The following is a 15,708-nucleotide window of genomic DNA, read 5'->3' as shown; positions in this document are numbered from 1 at the left end:
TTCAATTACCATAGCTATAAGAATGGTCATGAAACCTATGAGGGAAATAATCAAATAACCACCTACAAACATATGTTTTATATATGTTACATTACCAAAGAACAAAATTTAACTGCAAAACCCAAAATATACTTTGTCACCAGACAGTGAACGCCACTAAAACTGTTCATTCCTGTGCCAATTTGAAAGCTAACATATTGAAGTAATTAAACTTGTAATTTCCTTCACTGGCATTTGGTAGGTTATCATATCAGTGACTCCTAAAAAGGCTTTAGTTAGGGACAAAAGAGATAACATTTTATAACAGCAATTTGTAAAAGATAAAGCAATGCAAATAGAGTGATATTTCTATTATACATTGACAGATCTTAAAAGTGTAATTCAAATATTACTAACCTTTTGGAATTTTCTCCAAATTAAAATGCTTCCCTAATACACTAATTGATCACAGTAGGGAATTTAACTGGTTAACTATGCTGAAGAGAAACACAACAAGCAAGTATTTAACATGGGGGGCGGTTAATGGAATAAGCTATCAACAGTCTCTAATGAAAGATGGTGTCTAGCACTGCTAATAAGACAATACTAGGAAAACATCCTTCTTTATCCTCTAAGACTACTTTTGTTCTTAACACAAGTGAGGGAGGTAGTTTTTTCTAATAGTATGAACAGTAAAAAAAAAATCCCTGGCAAGGCAGCATACCATGACGTATAATAACTGCACATAGATGACAAAGAAAATGTACAGTAACAAACTAAATGTTTAACTCAGCAACTTATGCTATTATTTAAAAAGTCAAAAAATAAAATTAAAAATATTTATGATACTCACTGTTTTTACTAACATGAGTCATAATATAGTATGCTTAAGATAGCTGAAAGGGTCACATGTTAGAAACCACAAAGAGGGTTAAAAGGGCTGGAATTAATGTAGTGTGGAATAAATGAATAAATTTATGTGTTTATAGTTGAATGACTATTAGGAAAAAGGGAATCATTTAATTACAAGAGATTTAGGTTAAGTCTAGCTTAGGCTGGATATGTAAGGTTTTCTGTGGTTTTTAAAGTAGAGTATTTGACCAAAGATATTTAAAAATCAACTATGTGAGGTTTTCCCACGGGGTCATATGCATGCAAGATAGTCACAGGAATATAAGGAGAAAAGGCCTGAGCATGTGGTTCTAGTTCCATAAGCTTTTAAGTACCCTTTTCCATATTGGTCCCATGACTATGGTGTCAGGACCTGATAATAGGTTAGTCGGGGAAAAAGAGTAAACAGTGTTTCCCTCCAGGTTTTCCACAGGCAGGGACAGTGATCATTTGGGCAAAATCCTTCTCTAAGGAAAGGAAAAGAACTAGGTGGATCAAAAGAAAATGTAATATTTGTGTAATACAAACACGTAGTTTTATGTAACATCTGAATCAATTCTCTAGACAGGAGGTTAATTTACAGCAAATTGAATTAAATCACCTACCTATTTGTAAGCATCCTTTGATCTGAGCTTATTGTAAACATCGCAGTATGCAAGTGTCGAGGTAAGGCACCTTCACTTAGGGCAAGCTCCTGCATTTTTGTAGCAATTTCTTTATCACCTTCCTTTGGAAAAAGGGTAAGATGATCCCTAAGGCGGCAATCCAGGACAAGCTATCCAAACTTTAAAAAACTAATTTTACATCTTTAAATGAAAAAACCATTCAGTATGTAATAAAAGTTTAAAATGCATCTTCTAATCACCCCCCAAAAAAAAAACATAGGTGAGTAGCAGCACAGGTAATTTTTAAACCTTTGGAATAAGGTTGAGATGTTTCCAGACAAATTTACCTCATAAAGTATGCTTTGCTAAACTTAATATTAAAACTAGGTTCACTCCCTCTGTGTATAGCTGCCGACAAAACGGAGAGGCTTGGCTATCGCAAGCTCTGTAAAAGATGGGTACTTTGGAAGCTAATATTGAGCAAAGAACCCATTAGCTAAAGGGAGAAAATTAGCCTTTGGCTGTATATGCACACTAAAAATGCAAATAAACTTTGATGTTCCATTCAGTTCAATGCCTATATATATTTACAGCTACTTAACGGCATACTAATTCTGTGATTAACTGTGTGCTATACTTATGCACAATAAATGAATTTTTTGGTAAAAGGAGACTTCTTCAATTGTATTCAAATTGCTTTTATGACAACAAAAGAATACAAGAATTCAAAAGCTATTTAGACTGATGTCATTGTAAACATCATAGTATGCAACAGACATTCATAGCCACAATCTTTTAAAAAATACAGAAGCAAAAAGCAACTATCTTAAAGAAGCAGTATCTTCGACAAGATCATGCTCTAATCTCTAGAGCTCAATTACAAATATGCTTTAGCAAGAACTTTTTGTTGCCTTTCTTACTTGATATCATTTTGCTATGAACTAACTCCATCAATAGATTTCTATACAATCTCAGTATCTCAAGACTTCAACACTGTCAACATTATCCTTCCAAAAAAGAGCAACAGACAGAATGCTTTTAATTAAGTAAAATGAACAAATAATGCAGTAACAGATTTATTTGCTCTACAACTTCACTTACTATGAAATGAAAACTTTTATTATTGAGGATTGTTTCTGTAACAAGTTTCAAACTAATTTATAATAAAGATTTAAAATTACTTTTCTTACCCAGAGAAATGTTTATTTCCCAAAAAGACTGAAAGGCAATATTGTCAACTTCAATTAAAACAGCCTATCAACATTCAAGGTTAAAATTTCAAAATTGTTCTCTCACCTCTATTATTGCCTTCATAACCAACCCAGCTCCTTTTATTATTGCCATGGAAGGATGCTTTAAAGTGAGGGGAAAAAAGTATCAAAAACTAAAAAAGAATTTTATTCCAACACATTTAGCTGTTACTCTTAAGAAGGATATACATTTTTACACAAGGTATAAGCCATAAAATTAGTAAAGGATACATCTCAAAGTCAGTTTGGTTAAATATTTTAGGTATTTTCACAATATAGCCTTAGACACAGACACAAACAAAGAATTTACATTAGTAGGAAACAGAAGGCATTTATTTGAATAATTATAATTATTTGAATGATACATATCAATGATACTAAAATAATAAAAATATAAATATCATATATACATACATGTATCTAATAAGTACTATAGTACTGTATAAAATAACAAATGTTTTCCAGTGTTTATGAAGAGCCCTGCTAAAGCTCATTTTATCATTTGGGAATTTGTAAAGAAAAGGGAACTTTGGGCCTACCACAGAAAAATGAGTTTTTCACTACTAAAATGGAGGCCAGGTGTGGTGGGTCATGTTTGTAATTCCAGCACTTTGGGAGGCTGAGGCAGGAGGATCACTTAAGCTCAGGGGCATGAGAACAGCCTGGGCAACAAAGGGAGACCCCGTCTCTACAAAATAAATAAATAAATAAATAAATTAGCCGTGTTTGGTAGCATGTGCCTGTGGTCCCAGCTACTCAGCAACTGAGGTGGGAAGATCACTTGAGCCTGGGAGGCTGAGGCTGCAGTCAGCTGTGATTGCATCACCGCACTCCAGTCTGGGCAACAGAACAAGACCTTCACCTCAAAAAATAAATAAAATAAAATAAAAAAGCAAGATATAGAAAATGGGCAGAGTGTCAAAACAGCAGTCAACACCCATCAACGGGACTCTACATGAAACACCAAGAAATCTGTAAGCTCAAAATGTACCAATATGATAATGTATTAGGTGCATTTATTCGTCAATATTATAGATCAACCTGCAGCCTACATGGATGCTTATATTTATTCAAAGCTAACCCAAGATGGCTTTGAGTGTAGCCCAACACAAATCTTAAACTTTCTTAAAACATTTTTGTGACTTTTTTTTTTCTTTTAGGTCATCAGGTATTGTTAGTGTTAGTGCATTTTATGTGTGGCCCAAGACAACTCTTCTTCTTCCAGTGTGGCCCAGGAAAGCCAAATGACTGGACACCTCTGCTATAGAAGTATGCAAATGGTATCTTAGAAACAGTGATCCTAAAAGTGGTTCCCTTAAATTCACTGTTATCTGACAAGAAAAATACAAGCTCTCACCTGAAAAAGTTTAAAAAGGGTTCTTCCATTGGATGCTACCATCTCTAAGAGCATATCAAACTGCTGCCCTTCAGTTGTCTCACTATATGGAGCACAGAGGGCAAAAGTAAGGAAGTCCAAGAGCGAACTAATAACGAGGGCACCAGTCCCATGATCCTGAAACAAAGAACAGATTCTCTTAAAGACTTAGGGATGGGGACCTTCAGTTAAATTGTAACAATAATGTGTTCCTTTCTGTTATTCTATATGTCAGACATAAACATTGACTTTAATTTCTCAACATGAGGTTCGAAGTTGGATGACTCTTTAGTACTTGCTTTGCTCATATAGTGAATCCATTATCCATCACACCTCAAAAGGAACAATTAAAATTCAAATTTCAAGAGTATAACCAAGACTTCTCAAATGTGTATAACAAAGGTTAATGTTTATTTGCAAAAAATAATCTTTGACAATATTTGCAAAACTCTGGCAATCTGCTTATGTTCCTTCAAGATGCTATAGAATGCCCATCTCCAAAACTTATCAGGGACTGAGGAATAAAGATTTGGCTTAATTTTTTTTTAGAGCAGTTTATTTCATAATGACATTTTTAAAGAAAGAAAAAACAAAAATTTGGAGTATCACTGTGAAAATCTAAAGGCTTTGACATCTATCCTTCCCAGATGAATGGATATAGTCCTAAGACAAAATATTTTATTATCAAAGACCAAGCTGAACTGTGACCAATACTGACCAAAGCTGGAGGCTACAATAAAAAAAAAACAAAATCATCCACGTGGCACTTCTAGAATATCTTTCAATAATGGTATGGTTATCTACAATGAAGACAAATTTAATTATAACTTACCACATGGGAATTAAATTTCTCCAGTAAGTTTTCCAGAAACTTCTTTGACGAGAGAAGAGAAGCTTTGTTCAACTGTTCTTGTCTTAAGTCATAGTCATCATGCATGGGCTATTGATGAAAAAAAAAAAAACAGTGATAATTCATAAGCAGTCCCATGTGCTAGCATCACGCAAAAGTCATTTATAAAGAGTATTCATTACACATTGAAAGAGTTAAAAACCATTGCCTTTAAAGTGTAAGGCAAAAAGGAAACTCGTGATAAGCAGGCAGAAGTGATGATTTACCATGATTTTGATCAGACTTCACAGATAATTTGCCCAACAATTAACTGAACACATACACAAGGTACTCTCTCAAAAGTCACAGATCTTATTAAAAGGCAAACATTTGCCCACCCAGAATTTTATAACTAAAATTTGAAATAAAACTTAGCATTCAAAAGTATGTACTAAAATTAACAAGAAATACTTGTTTCAGGGTGATTTTCTTTTGAGTGTATAAAACATTCCAGCATGATGGTTAGGAGTAGAGCTCCAATCCTAATTTTACTACTGACAATAACTGGGAGATGTTACGCAAGGTAAGTTACTTTACATAACTCTTTAAGTTTCATATTCCTCAGCTGTAAAGTAGGAGTAATAGTATTTATGTAACATTACTATGATGCTTAGATGAGATAATTCATGTAAGATACAAAGCCAACACCTAATATGTAATGAGGGCTCAATGTTTGTTTCATAGCATTGTTTTTTACTTTTTTTATTGTGGTAAACTACATATAACAAAAGTTACCATCTTAATCATTTTAAATTACACTGTTCAGTGGCATTAAGCATTCACATTGTTGGGCAACCATCACCACCACCCATCGCTAGAACTTTTTTCATTTTCCCAAACTGAAACTCTGTAATCATTAAACAATAATTCCCCATTCTGCCTTCCTCCCAGCCCCTGGCAACCACCATTCTACTTCCTGTCTGTGAATTTTGACCTCATATAAATAAAATCATACAGTATTTATCCTTTTGTGACTGACTTCTTTCACTAGCATCATGTTTTCAAGGTTCATCCATGTTGCAACACGTGTCAGAATTTCCTTCCTTTTTGTTTCTGCTCATTTAGCAAATACTGTATATGTTACTGTGGTTAATTGTATAAACTTTGGAGCCAGAAAGTGGGCTTGAAGCCTCCTCTGCCATTTACTAGCTACATGACCTTGATCAAGTTACTTGGGCCTTAAGTCCTTCTCTACAAAATAGATATAACAGTAGTAACTTCTAAAGTTCATTGGAAGACTGAATAATATATGAAAAATTCATAGAATAGTACCTGAAACACAGAAAAAATTAATTATTGTTTATTAAACAGCTTGACAAGGCCTGTTAAGGATAAAAATTAAAATTAAACATGAATATTATCCTCAGGAAGCTGACAGATTGAGAAAAATACATCATGTTTAGAAATAGCAATAATTCAAAGAAGAAATTGCTAAGAAAGATAAGTGTAATATCTATGAAGGGTAATCTCACTTCAGGGAGGGATAAATCACTACCACCTTCAGGAATAGGAAAGCTCCATTAATTTTTAAAATTTTAATTGTTGTGGGTACATAGTAGGTGTGTATATTTTGTAAGCTTCATTTAAAAGCTGACTTGAGCTCTTATTGAATAAGCAGGGAAAGAATTCTGAGCAGAGAGAATATATGAAATATTAAAAAATATATATATTGGTCTCCATCCTTGGCTCCTGACATAGAGCACCTAAAACCCTTGCAGACAGGGCCACTAGCAGAATCTTTTGTTGCAACAGTCTTTTACCTTGGTTCCTGACACAGAGCTCCTAAGGCCTTCGCAATTTCCTGATAGGGGAGCCTGACACAAAGCTCTCTACCATTAGAATTTCCTGGGTGATAGGAACATCTTTTGTTCTAATAAAGCAACTCTCCAAATCATTGTTAAGTTCTAGTTATCTCACTACTTGTTTGGAACAGTAAATAAAATTAATTCACTTTTGGGAATGCAAGGTTTTATAGAAGTGTTTACTTATGTTTATGTACGACTAAGCTTGCCTAAAACACTTTATATAAGGAAAAGTCCCAGGTACTACACACAAAATTGAGATAATCAGAAACTTCAAAACTATACTAAACAATTGTTTCTCCCTCTGTACAAGCTGCCACTAAGTTAATCTTTACTGTGCCAACAGCTTTCAGGTGTGCTTCTTCTTTAGCCCTGTGACTACCCTAGCTCAGCAACTCATTTCTTACGTGACAATTTGGTCTACCTGCCTCTAATTTTACTTCTATTCTCCACATACTACCAGTGTGGGTTTTTAAAAACTCAAACCTGATCACATTACTGCTCTTTTGCTAAAAAATCCTTCAGGTGTTCCTTACAAAAAGATACAAATCTAGCTCCTCCCTCCTGATACAGAAGGTTTTTTATTACTGTCTGCATACATCTCTAGCTGCAACTCCTAATTACCCCCCATCCATACCTTATAACCCAATCATATTTAATTATTTGTTGCTTTCCAAACATGCCTTTTTATATGCTATTCCCCCCCACCCCAGGAAGGCCTTTCCAGAGCTAGAAAATTCCTGCCTGTCCTTCAAGATTCAGATCAAACGTAACATCTTCCAGAAAGACTGGGTGAGAATCTTTCATCTTCCCCTCATCACCAAACAAAAATAAAGTGCTGCTTTTCAAGATCCTATGGCCCCTACTACCTTACGTTGTACAGATATGCCTACCTTACCAGACTGTCAACAAAGTGAAGGAAGAAAAGAACTTCTGTCTTAAGATCTTTGAATTTCTGGCACCCAGCACACTGCCTGGTATTTAGGATATGCTAAACAAAGGTTTGAGTAACTATGAGAACAATTTAAGAAACAGAAACAAGAACTTATTGGTACAATGAAAATCTGGGATTGTGGAAATCAAAACCACCAGTCAGCTTAAGAAAAACCAGTTTCCTTAAGAAAACTACTACTTACACACATAAGGGCACAAAGCATATCAACTGCTGCATGGATTACTCCGTTGTTGCTCCTTTTGAGTGCTTTTACTACCTTCACCCCTAGACGCTCGCGAAACCTTTTGGAACAAAAAACAAGCATATACTAGCAATACCAGAACATTTTAAATTGTTATATTATTGAAATAGGTCATATTAACTTTCCATTGCATTACTGGAATAATGACATATTTTAAATTCCACCTCTGAAATTTATCAGTCTTCATAATAGTTTTTTCTTTGAGAGGGAAAATATTTTTTAGGGTTAACTGAAACTAAAAGGCATGTAATTTCCCATTCAAATTGAAGAGTCAGTAATATTACTGGTGAGTATTGGACTAGTATTCCGCTTCTGCTGCCCTCACCTTCCTTTTTCATTTCTCATGAATAAAGTACCATATCACCCTATAAAAGGTATCTGGTTTAGTCAAGGAAAAGGAGGTAAATCATTCATTATCTGCCATTTTGAGTAGTTCAAATTCTCTAAGAGAAGTTAAGTTTCAGAAGACAACTTACTTTGGAAGCTGAGTGAAAGCTAGGAAACCAGCTTTGGATGCCACAAGCCTCCTCACGGCCTGGAACTGACTCTCAAGTTCCGCATTTGAAGCAACGACATCCCCTTCTTGGGACAATAATGCTGTTATGGCATTATTGATCAGTTTTTCTTTGTTTTCTGAGAAGAGACCCTAGGTGAAGAAACAGTATTTCAAAAAAGTTTCCATACCAAAAGTTAGTAACAATGAACAATTATGATAAAACTTAGCTTACATCTTGTGTTACTGCATGCAGGACTCCACTGTATGAAATATTAGCATTGAACCTGAATACAGCATCTGCAAAGTTGCCATCTGTAAAGAGATTAAGAGGTTCAAAAAGAAGATACAAATTCCTAATTCTTAAATTATTAAGTAGATGAGTGAAAATGTAATTACATTTAAATCAATACTTACTTGGAGGTGTAGCTAAGAACCTGAGGTGAAGGCTCTCTACTTCCTCATCAACAGGCATGCTGAGTAACCCCCATCGCTGACCTTTATGGGTTGGTGTCATTTTTACACAAACATCTCTATTACCAGAGGCTCTTACTCCATCCAGCAAACTTGCTAATAAGGAATCTCTAAGTAAGGTTAAAAGTAAAAAAAGGTTTTAGCATTGATGATTAAGGGGAATTTTGATCTAGAATGAAGCATAGGCCCTTTAGCAGGTAATCTGCTCAGGGACACACTATAGTTACAATGGGAAACACAAACAGTGGGGCTTTAGGAAGAGCTCTAATACTAGCTCTTCACCGTGCTGCTACATGACCTTGTACAAGTTACTTAAACACTAACTTTAATGTCTCTTTCTCTCCCTTTAAAATTATTTTTAACAGCTTTACTCAGTTCTAACTGACAAATCACAAGTCATCCAATTAAAACGTAGAGTTTGATAATTTTTAATAAATTTATACAACTGTATAATCACCATCATCCAGTTCTGATATATTTTCATCATTCCAAAAAATTTCCTTGTGCCCATTTGCAAAAGAACACTCCCCAGCCCCAGGAAACCACCGATCTATCTCTATAGTTTTGCTTTTTAAAGAAACTTCATAAAAACAGAATTCTAGAATGTGTAGTCTTAGGTGTCTTGCTTATTTTACTTATCATACATAGGCTTTTGAGATTCATCCAAGTTGCTGCATGTATTAGGTCAGTCCTTTTTTATTGCTGAGTAGTATTCCATTGCATGAACAGACAACACTTTGTTCATCAGGACTAAGCAAGATAATGTACATAAAGCATGTGACAAACAGAGTATTAAGATCCTTCCTCTGATGAGAACATCCATACTTTTTTTTTTTTTTTTTTTTAAGGTGTTCTTTTTCCTTGAATTCAGGACAGGAAAAAAACATAACCATTGCTTAACATTTCAGTCTTGTTGACCTTAGATTGAAAGCTTTGTAAGGCAAGAAACCGCTATTGGTCATACTATACTACTGGAAATACTATAAAAACACTAGTTACAGGCCGGGAGTGGTGGCTCATGCCTATAATCCCAGCACTTTGGGAGGTCAAGGCAGGTGGATCACTTGAGGTCAGGAGTTCGAGACCAGCCTGGCCAAGACGGTGAAACCCCATCTCTACTAAAAATACACACACACAAAAAAATTAGCTGGGCGTGGTGGCGCACACCTGTAATCCCAGCTATTTGTGAGGCTGCGGCAGGAGAATCGCTTGAACCCAGGAGATGGAGGTGGAGGTTGCAGTGAGCCAAGATCACGCCATAGCACTCCAGCCTGAGTGACAGAGTGAGACTCTGTCTCAAAAAAAAAAAAAAAAAAAAAAAAATTGAAAATGGGATGGTCATTTTAAATATGCAAGAAAATGTCTTTTCCCAAGTTAAATAATTTTAAATTTATAGACTACATATCTTTGGTTTTCCTTGTTGACCAAGCACTTTGCCTTGCACATACTAGGGTTTCAAAAACTTAAAAAAAAAATACCTTTCTGTTGAAGAATATTTCCGTACTTGCCCTTTTATAAATTCAATGGTAAAAAGTTGTGGATTTTCTGAGTCACAGACCAATGCAAATACCTAATGAAAAAAACAAAAAATAGCTTCAACAAAAAAAAGTTTATAGTTTTATAGTATTTCATTATAAAATGTATCGCTTAGCTTACAAAAGTCACTATTTTAAGATGTGACTTGTTTACAATATAAGAGTTTAAAACTTTAAAATCTCAAATTTTCAGTTATTGAGTAACAAGTTCCATTCTTCATATACTTGGAAAATAACTTTTGTAATAATCATTGTTTTATGATCAGTTAACATAAATATGTTAAGAGTTAAATACAGATTCTGTCCACTTCATATTCTTTAGCCAGGAGTAAACATTAAAATAGAAAATTATCCTAATTTATCAATAGAAAGAAATCTCATTTAAGCTAACAATGCTGAAACTTACTTCTCCTAAAGGCTTCAATGTTGCAATATTATAGGTTGCTGGATCACGTTCTACTAAACATGTTTCTGTAAGTGCTAGAACTCTTTTAACAGGCTCCTTCAAAAAATAAAATTGAGACATATTAAAAAGTTATTTTTTAAAATGTCAAAATCAGATGAACAAATTTTCATTTTTAACATATGGGTCTTACCGAATGTCTAGGTGATATTTTTTGGACTACAAACTCTGCTAAAGATGTGATGGATTCATCAGTGCTGTATTTTCCAAAGCGAAGATTCAAATATTGCTCGAATTCTAAAGGCTCTTTCCTGATCCGCAATGTAATACCTATGTAGTTACCAGCATGGTCTATTGCACTTTTAATAATCTCTTCTCTTTGCTCTGATGCAAATAAATGCTGCACAAATTTAGAAATTTAAAAAGTCAGAGTTGAAACAACTGAAATGTGTCTGTAGCTAATCAACTCATAGGAAAGGTATTAAAGTAGCAATTCTAGAGAAAAAAGAGGTAGGTATTAGAGGCAAATAAGCAGTTGTTTCAATGAAAAGACTATTACTAAATTAAAATAATAAAGTCTGGGATACAGAGCTTTGCAACTAACTCACTGAATGGCAATTATCTCAAAATTTCTCAGGTTCTGGTTCTCATCACCTTGTGCAAAACAGCACGCTGGGTCTTCCAAGAAGGGCCTCCAAGGAACCCCAGCCAAGCCACTGGGGGTGATGGGTATTGTGTGGGCAGGATTCCCAGTTTCAAACAACACAGCTCTGATTTAATCTGTTTTACACAGTAGGCTTCTTTGCAAGATGCTGCTGAAGAATGTTGAAATGTTTACAAGTCATTGGCCTACTGATGTTACAAACCAACTTCCTGGGCTCTATTTACAAAGGTAAGGAAACAGGCTACAGGATGAGTATCTGTTATTTGAAATGCTTGGGATCAGAAGTATTTCAGACTTCAGAGTTTTTCAGCATTTGGAATATTTTCATTACACTTACCAGTTGAGCATCCCAAATCTGAAATGCCCCAATAAGCATTTCCTTTAAGCATCATGTTGGTACTCAAAAAGTTTCCGATTTTGGAACATTTTGAACTTCCAGATTTGGTATGCTCAACCTGAACTTGCATTTGGTGCCTAGAGGCCAGAATGCTAAATGTCCTGTAAAGGGCAGAGTAGGAGTGTCCCACACAAGAAAGAATTGTCCTCCTCAGAATGTCAATAGCTCCCCTGCTGAGAAACACTGGATCACATCGTATTTAAGACCCTGGTTTTATTCCTAGCAGCCTTTTATAGTCACCATAGATGCAAAAGGTATTAGCTAAAGGTTTGTTGAATAAATCTGGTATAGTACCATATTTATAGTGAATTGATTCATTTTAGCTAGTGTCTTACAGTGAGAAAGTGGACTAATTCAAATGAAAACTTCTTGCTGCCACCAAGTAATACAAAATGTTGGCAATTAAGAAGAGTATTAAACAATTTTCATCCCTAATGTTTACCTTATTATTCCATTTTATGGCTTGGCTGAATTACTGTGATACAGTTATCCTATTAAGGCCTGACAGGCCATATTCTTGTAATCAGGTATGTTTACCAACAAGATGTTAAGCATTCCAAATTACCACTGACCAGGGAAGAGACAGTCTATGGATAGCACTAAGACAGCAGGCTTTGGGCTGGGAGAAGGGCCTTCTTCATCTTTTGGGTCAAGCCTCAGAGGTAACACACAGAGGTTTACCTGTATGTTCCTAGATGAGGGAAACTAGGATGGTACTCATCAAGTGGGGAAAGAGTAAAATCTAAGATGGAAAAAGGCCTGTAACTCTGAAGAACAAACTATATTTCTACATCAGATTATCTAGCCCTCATCATTGTTTATTTCCCTTTTGCTAACATCTACTATCTTATATATGTAAAAGTTCAACGCTTGCTTTGGCTCTGCTACCAACAGAAGGATATTTTAGCTACAAAACACTAAAAACTGAAGCAGCATTCCTGGAACACTAAGGTAGCTACAAGAATTAAAATTTTCAAGAGAAAGGAATTTTGCAATTAAGTTCAAATGAGTCTCTCCATTTGGAGACTTTCTCTACTGCACATCTTTGAGATAGAAAGGCAGGATATATCTTAAAAAAAAAGTTATATATACTTCAGCTTCTATTACTGATTAACAGGGTCTCAGCATCTTAAGTAGCTTCTGTTATACCCCATAATTTACTTATATACAATTCTGAATTTCAGAACAAAAACATGCAATGAATTCCAAATTGAAGTTTCAGTGCATACTCAGATTTCAGATTATAAACAGCTAGGCAAAGGATAAAAGACTCTCAAAAAGTAAGTGATTTTAAATTACTTTTTCCATTTTTTTTTTTCCTTTTTGTGCAGAACAAGGTCTCACTACGTTGCCCAGGCAGGTCTCAAACTCTTGGCCTCAAGCTATCCTCCTAACTCTGCCTCCCTAAGTGCTGGGATTATAGGTGTGAGCCGCCATGCCAGGCTTAAATTACTTTTTCAAAGAAAGCTTAGAAACTTTTGGTAAGACAGTAATACCAATGAAAATAACAACTGTAGTCACTCTTTACCATACTAAGCCATCCATTGTGTGTAAAGCATTTTACATAAATTATCTCACCAGATCCTCACTCTCCTCATTTTGGAAAGCAGCAAATTGGGATTCAAGCTCAGGTATCTTTGATACCAAAACCTGCACTCTTACACTTCCTTCCAGAGGACTCACGTGAAATTTCAAAATGAAGTATAAAAAGCTTTGCTTTCCTTCAAATGGTCATGTCCCTTTTAAAGTGTTTTTTTTTTTAAATAGTACTTACCAATCTACTAAATCCTCCATAAAGTATACAAAATCCTCCTTGATAATCTGAGAGATCTACAAATCCTTCAATATTTCTATAGTCATAGGAACAGAGTACTCTGTTGGTTGCAGGATTGATTTGGTCAAAGCCTCCTGGAGTTACTTCCAAAATTACAGGTTTTCTTGAGTCACTCCAGTGATGCTTATAGCAGTTGTATCTCTAAAGACAGAATCAGTATTACTTTTAGGTTCATAAAATAAAATTATATAAAATAAAATTTAATGTATCACAGTCACTATTGAAACAACCAAAAATCTAATTGTCATCATAAATATTTAGAGCTACTATCCAAATTGTTAAAAATATGATTAATTTTAGCTATTTGGAGGTGTTTAAGAATGTTCACACTAACTGAAGACAGTACATTCTTTTTTAATTAGCAAAGGGTTTGGGTTACAATATTTTATGAAGCTATTTTAAGCCACTCTGTAAATTTATAAAAAGAAAAAAGAGGAAATCCTACATAGAAATGTATTCTGAAAGAGTTTTACTGGAAAAAAGATCTACTTTCTTTGATGGATTCTTTTAATCCAAGTTCAATACTGAAAAGAGCTAAGTCACATTTCAGGGAAGTTGTAATATTCAATTTAAACAACCTGAACCGGCTCAGTATATTAATGTATATTTTATTTCCACATATAAAAAAAAAAGCTGAGGCCTACATTTGACCTTAGGCTTTTCTAATCACACAACTAGAAAGTTATCTTCAAGATGTTTGATCACATTAGCAAGTAAAATTCCATTTAGATAATATTCCTTCACAAATTAAAGTAGCTGAGTGTCAGAAATTATTAGAATAGTCAATATCCATTTACTATCCAGTTTTAGTCTTTAAAAAGAAAAAAGGTTTAATCAAGGCTGCTAAGCAAAATGATGCGATACGGAAGAAGAAAATAAATTTAAAATAAAAGAAAATTGAAGCAAAGAGAAAATAAGGATAACAAAGTTTCAGATGTGAAATGAGTATCCTCTCCCCCACCCAAACACCGCAAAGTTTTCTACCCATCAATATAAAGTGGGATACATGGTCAATTACAATTTTTAACGTAAAAATCAATTTGTTGCTCTAGAGTACAACTATTTCTGATGCTGAAATAAGAAATTATCTTCTAGGTTTTCAGAAAAGAGAGTGAAACACTAAGTAATGAACACCTATACTAATATCCCAACACTGAAGTCAGCAATGACCTTCACAGGACATCAAGTCTCCTCAGCATTACTGATCTATGCATCAAACACACACATAGTTCCATAAAAGTAATTATGCAGACAGACAAAGGGCCTGCACTAATCCAAGAATAGAGAACCTTGATTCTGAACTAAAAGATCAATCAATGCCACACCTCTCCTGCAGGAATGGGAGTAGAAGGCAGGGCACAAAAATTGTGGAGCTTTCCAAACTATACTTGTTTACATGCCTCAAGACCACTATATAGGATATTCTCCATTCCTCCCAGCTCATAAACAACTGCCATTAATGAGATGTGCTGATGGAAACATCATTATCCCTCAGGATTGCAGGGGCCAACCAAGAAGGACTTTGGGAAACTCTGATTTAGAAGTATATCTAGGGCAAATGGAGGTCTTAGAGCCAAATTCAGCTTAGGCAAGAAGAGTGCCGTTTAGCCAGCACAGCATTTGGGGTGGAATCTAAACTTGTTTTTAGGACAATACAGGTGTCACTTTGAGCCCCTTACTCCTGATGTAAAATCAGGTAAACTATCCTTTGGGCAATCTTCTAGAGGTACTGTTTCTACCACAAGATTTTGAAAAGTATTAAGTGGCTGAAGTTAACTGGTACAAAAGACAGCTTATATAAAAACTCTAAGTATGCTTTTGAAAGCAGTTGTTTCCCAAACAGATGAGGTACGTCACCTGACAATATAGAATAATTAAAATAAGCACACCAAGTTATGATTTATAAAAATTTGACCATGGC

The 15,708-nt window shown here is 34.8% G+C and overlaps 1 protein-coding gene across 1 annotated transcript in view; it reads right to left on the bottom strand.

The window, feature by feature from the left end:
• Positions 1 to 15,708, bottom strand: part of DNAJC13 (DnaJ heat shock protein family (Hsp40) member C13) — a 118,434-nt gene that overhangs the window by 71,439 nt on the left and 31,287 nt on the right. The window contains exons 6-17 of the mRNA XM_054482345.1: positions 13,728 to 13,928; positions 11,086 to 11,292; positions 10,896 to 10,991; positions 10,433 to 10,524; positions 8,898 to 9,064; positions 8,716 to 8,795; positions 8,464 to 8,633; positions 7,928 to 8,027; positions 4,933 to 5,040; positions 4,083 to 4,238; positions 2,772 to 2,828; positions 1,476 to 1,597 (exon numbers count right to left, since the gene is read on the bottom strand). Coding sequence (XP_054338320.1) covers positions 1,476 to 1,597; positions 2,772 to 2,828; positions 4,083 to 4,238; positions 4,933 to 5,040; positions 7,928 to 8,027; positions 8,464 to 8,633; positions 8,716 to 8,795; positions 8,898 to 9,064; positions 10,433 to 10,524; positions 10,896 to 10,991; positions 11,086 to 11,292; positions 13,728 to 13,928 — 1,556 coding nt within the window. The remainder of the gene's footprint in view (positions 1 to 1,475; positions 1,598 to 2,771; positions 2,829 to 4,082; positions 4,239 to 4,932; positions 5,041 to 7,927; positions 8,028 to 8,463; positions 8,634 to 8,715; positions 8,796 to 8,897; positions 9,065 to 10,432; positions 10,525 to 10,895; positions 10,992 to 11,085; positions 11,293 to 13,727; positions 13,929 to 15,708) is intronic.

The sequence above is a fragment of the Pongo pygmaeus genome, chromosome 2, assembly GCF_028885625.2.
Source record: "Pongo pygmaeus isolate AG05252 chromosome 2, NHGRI_mPonPyg2-v2.0_pri, whole genome shotgun sequence".
NCBI classification, from domain to species: domain Eukaryota; kingdom Metazoa; phylum Chordata; class Mammalia; order Primates; family Hominidae; genus Pongo; species Pongo pygmaeus.
The sequence above is the reverse complement of the archived record's forward strand: the minus strand, read 5'-3'. Positions and strand labels throughout refer to the sequence as shown.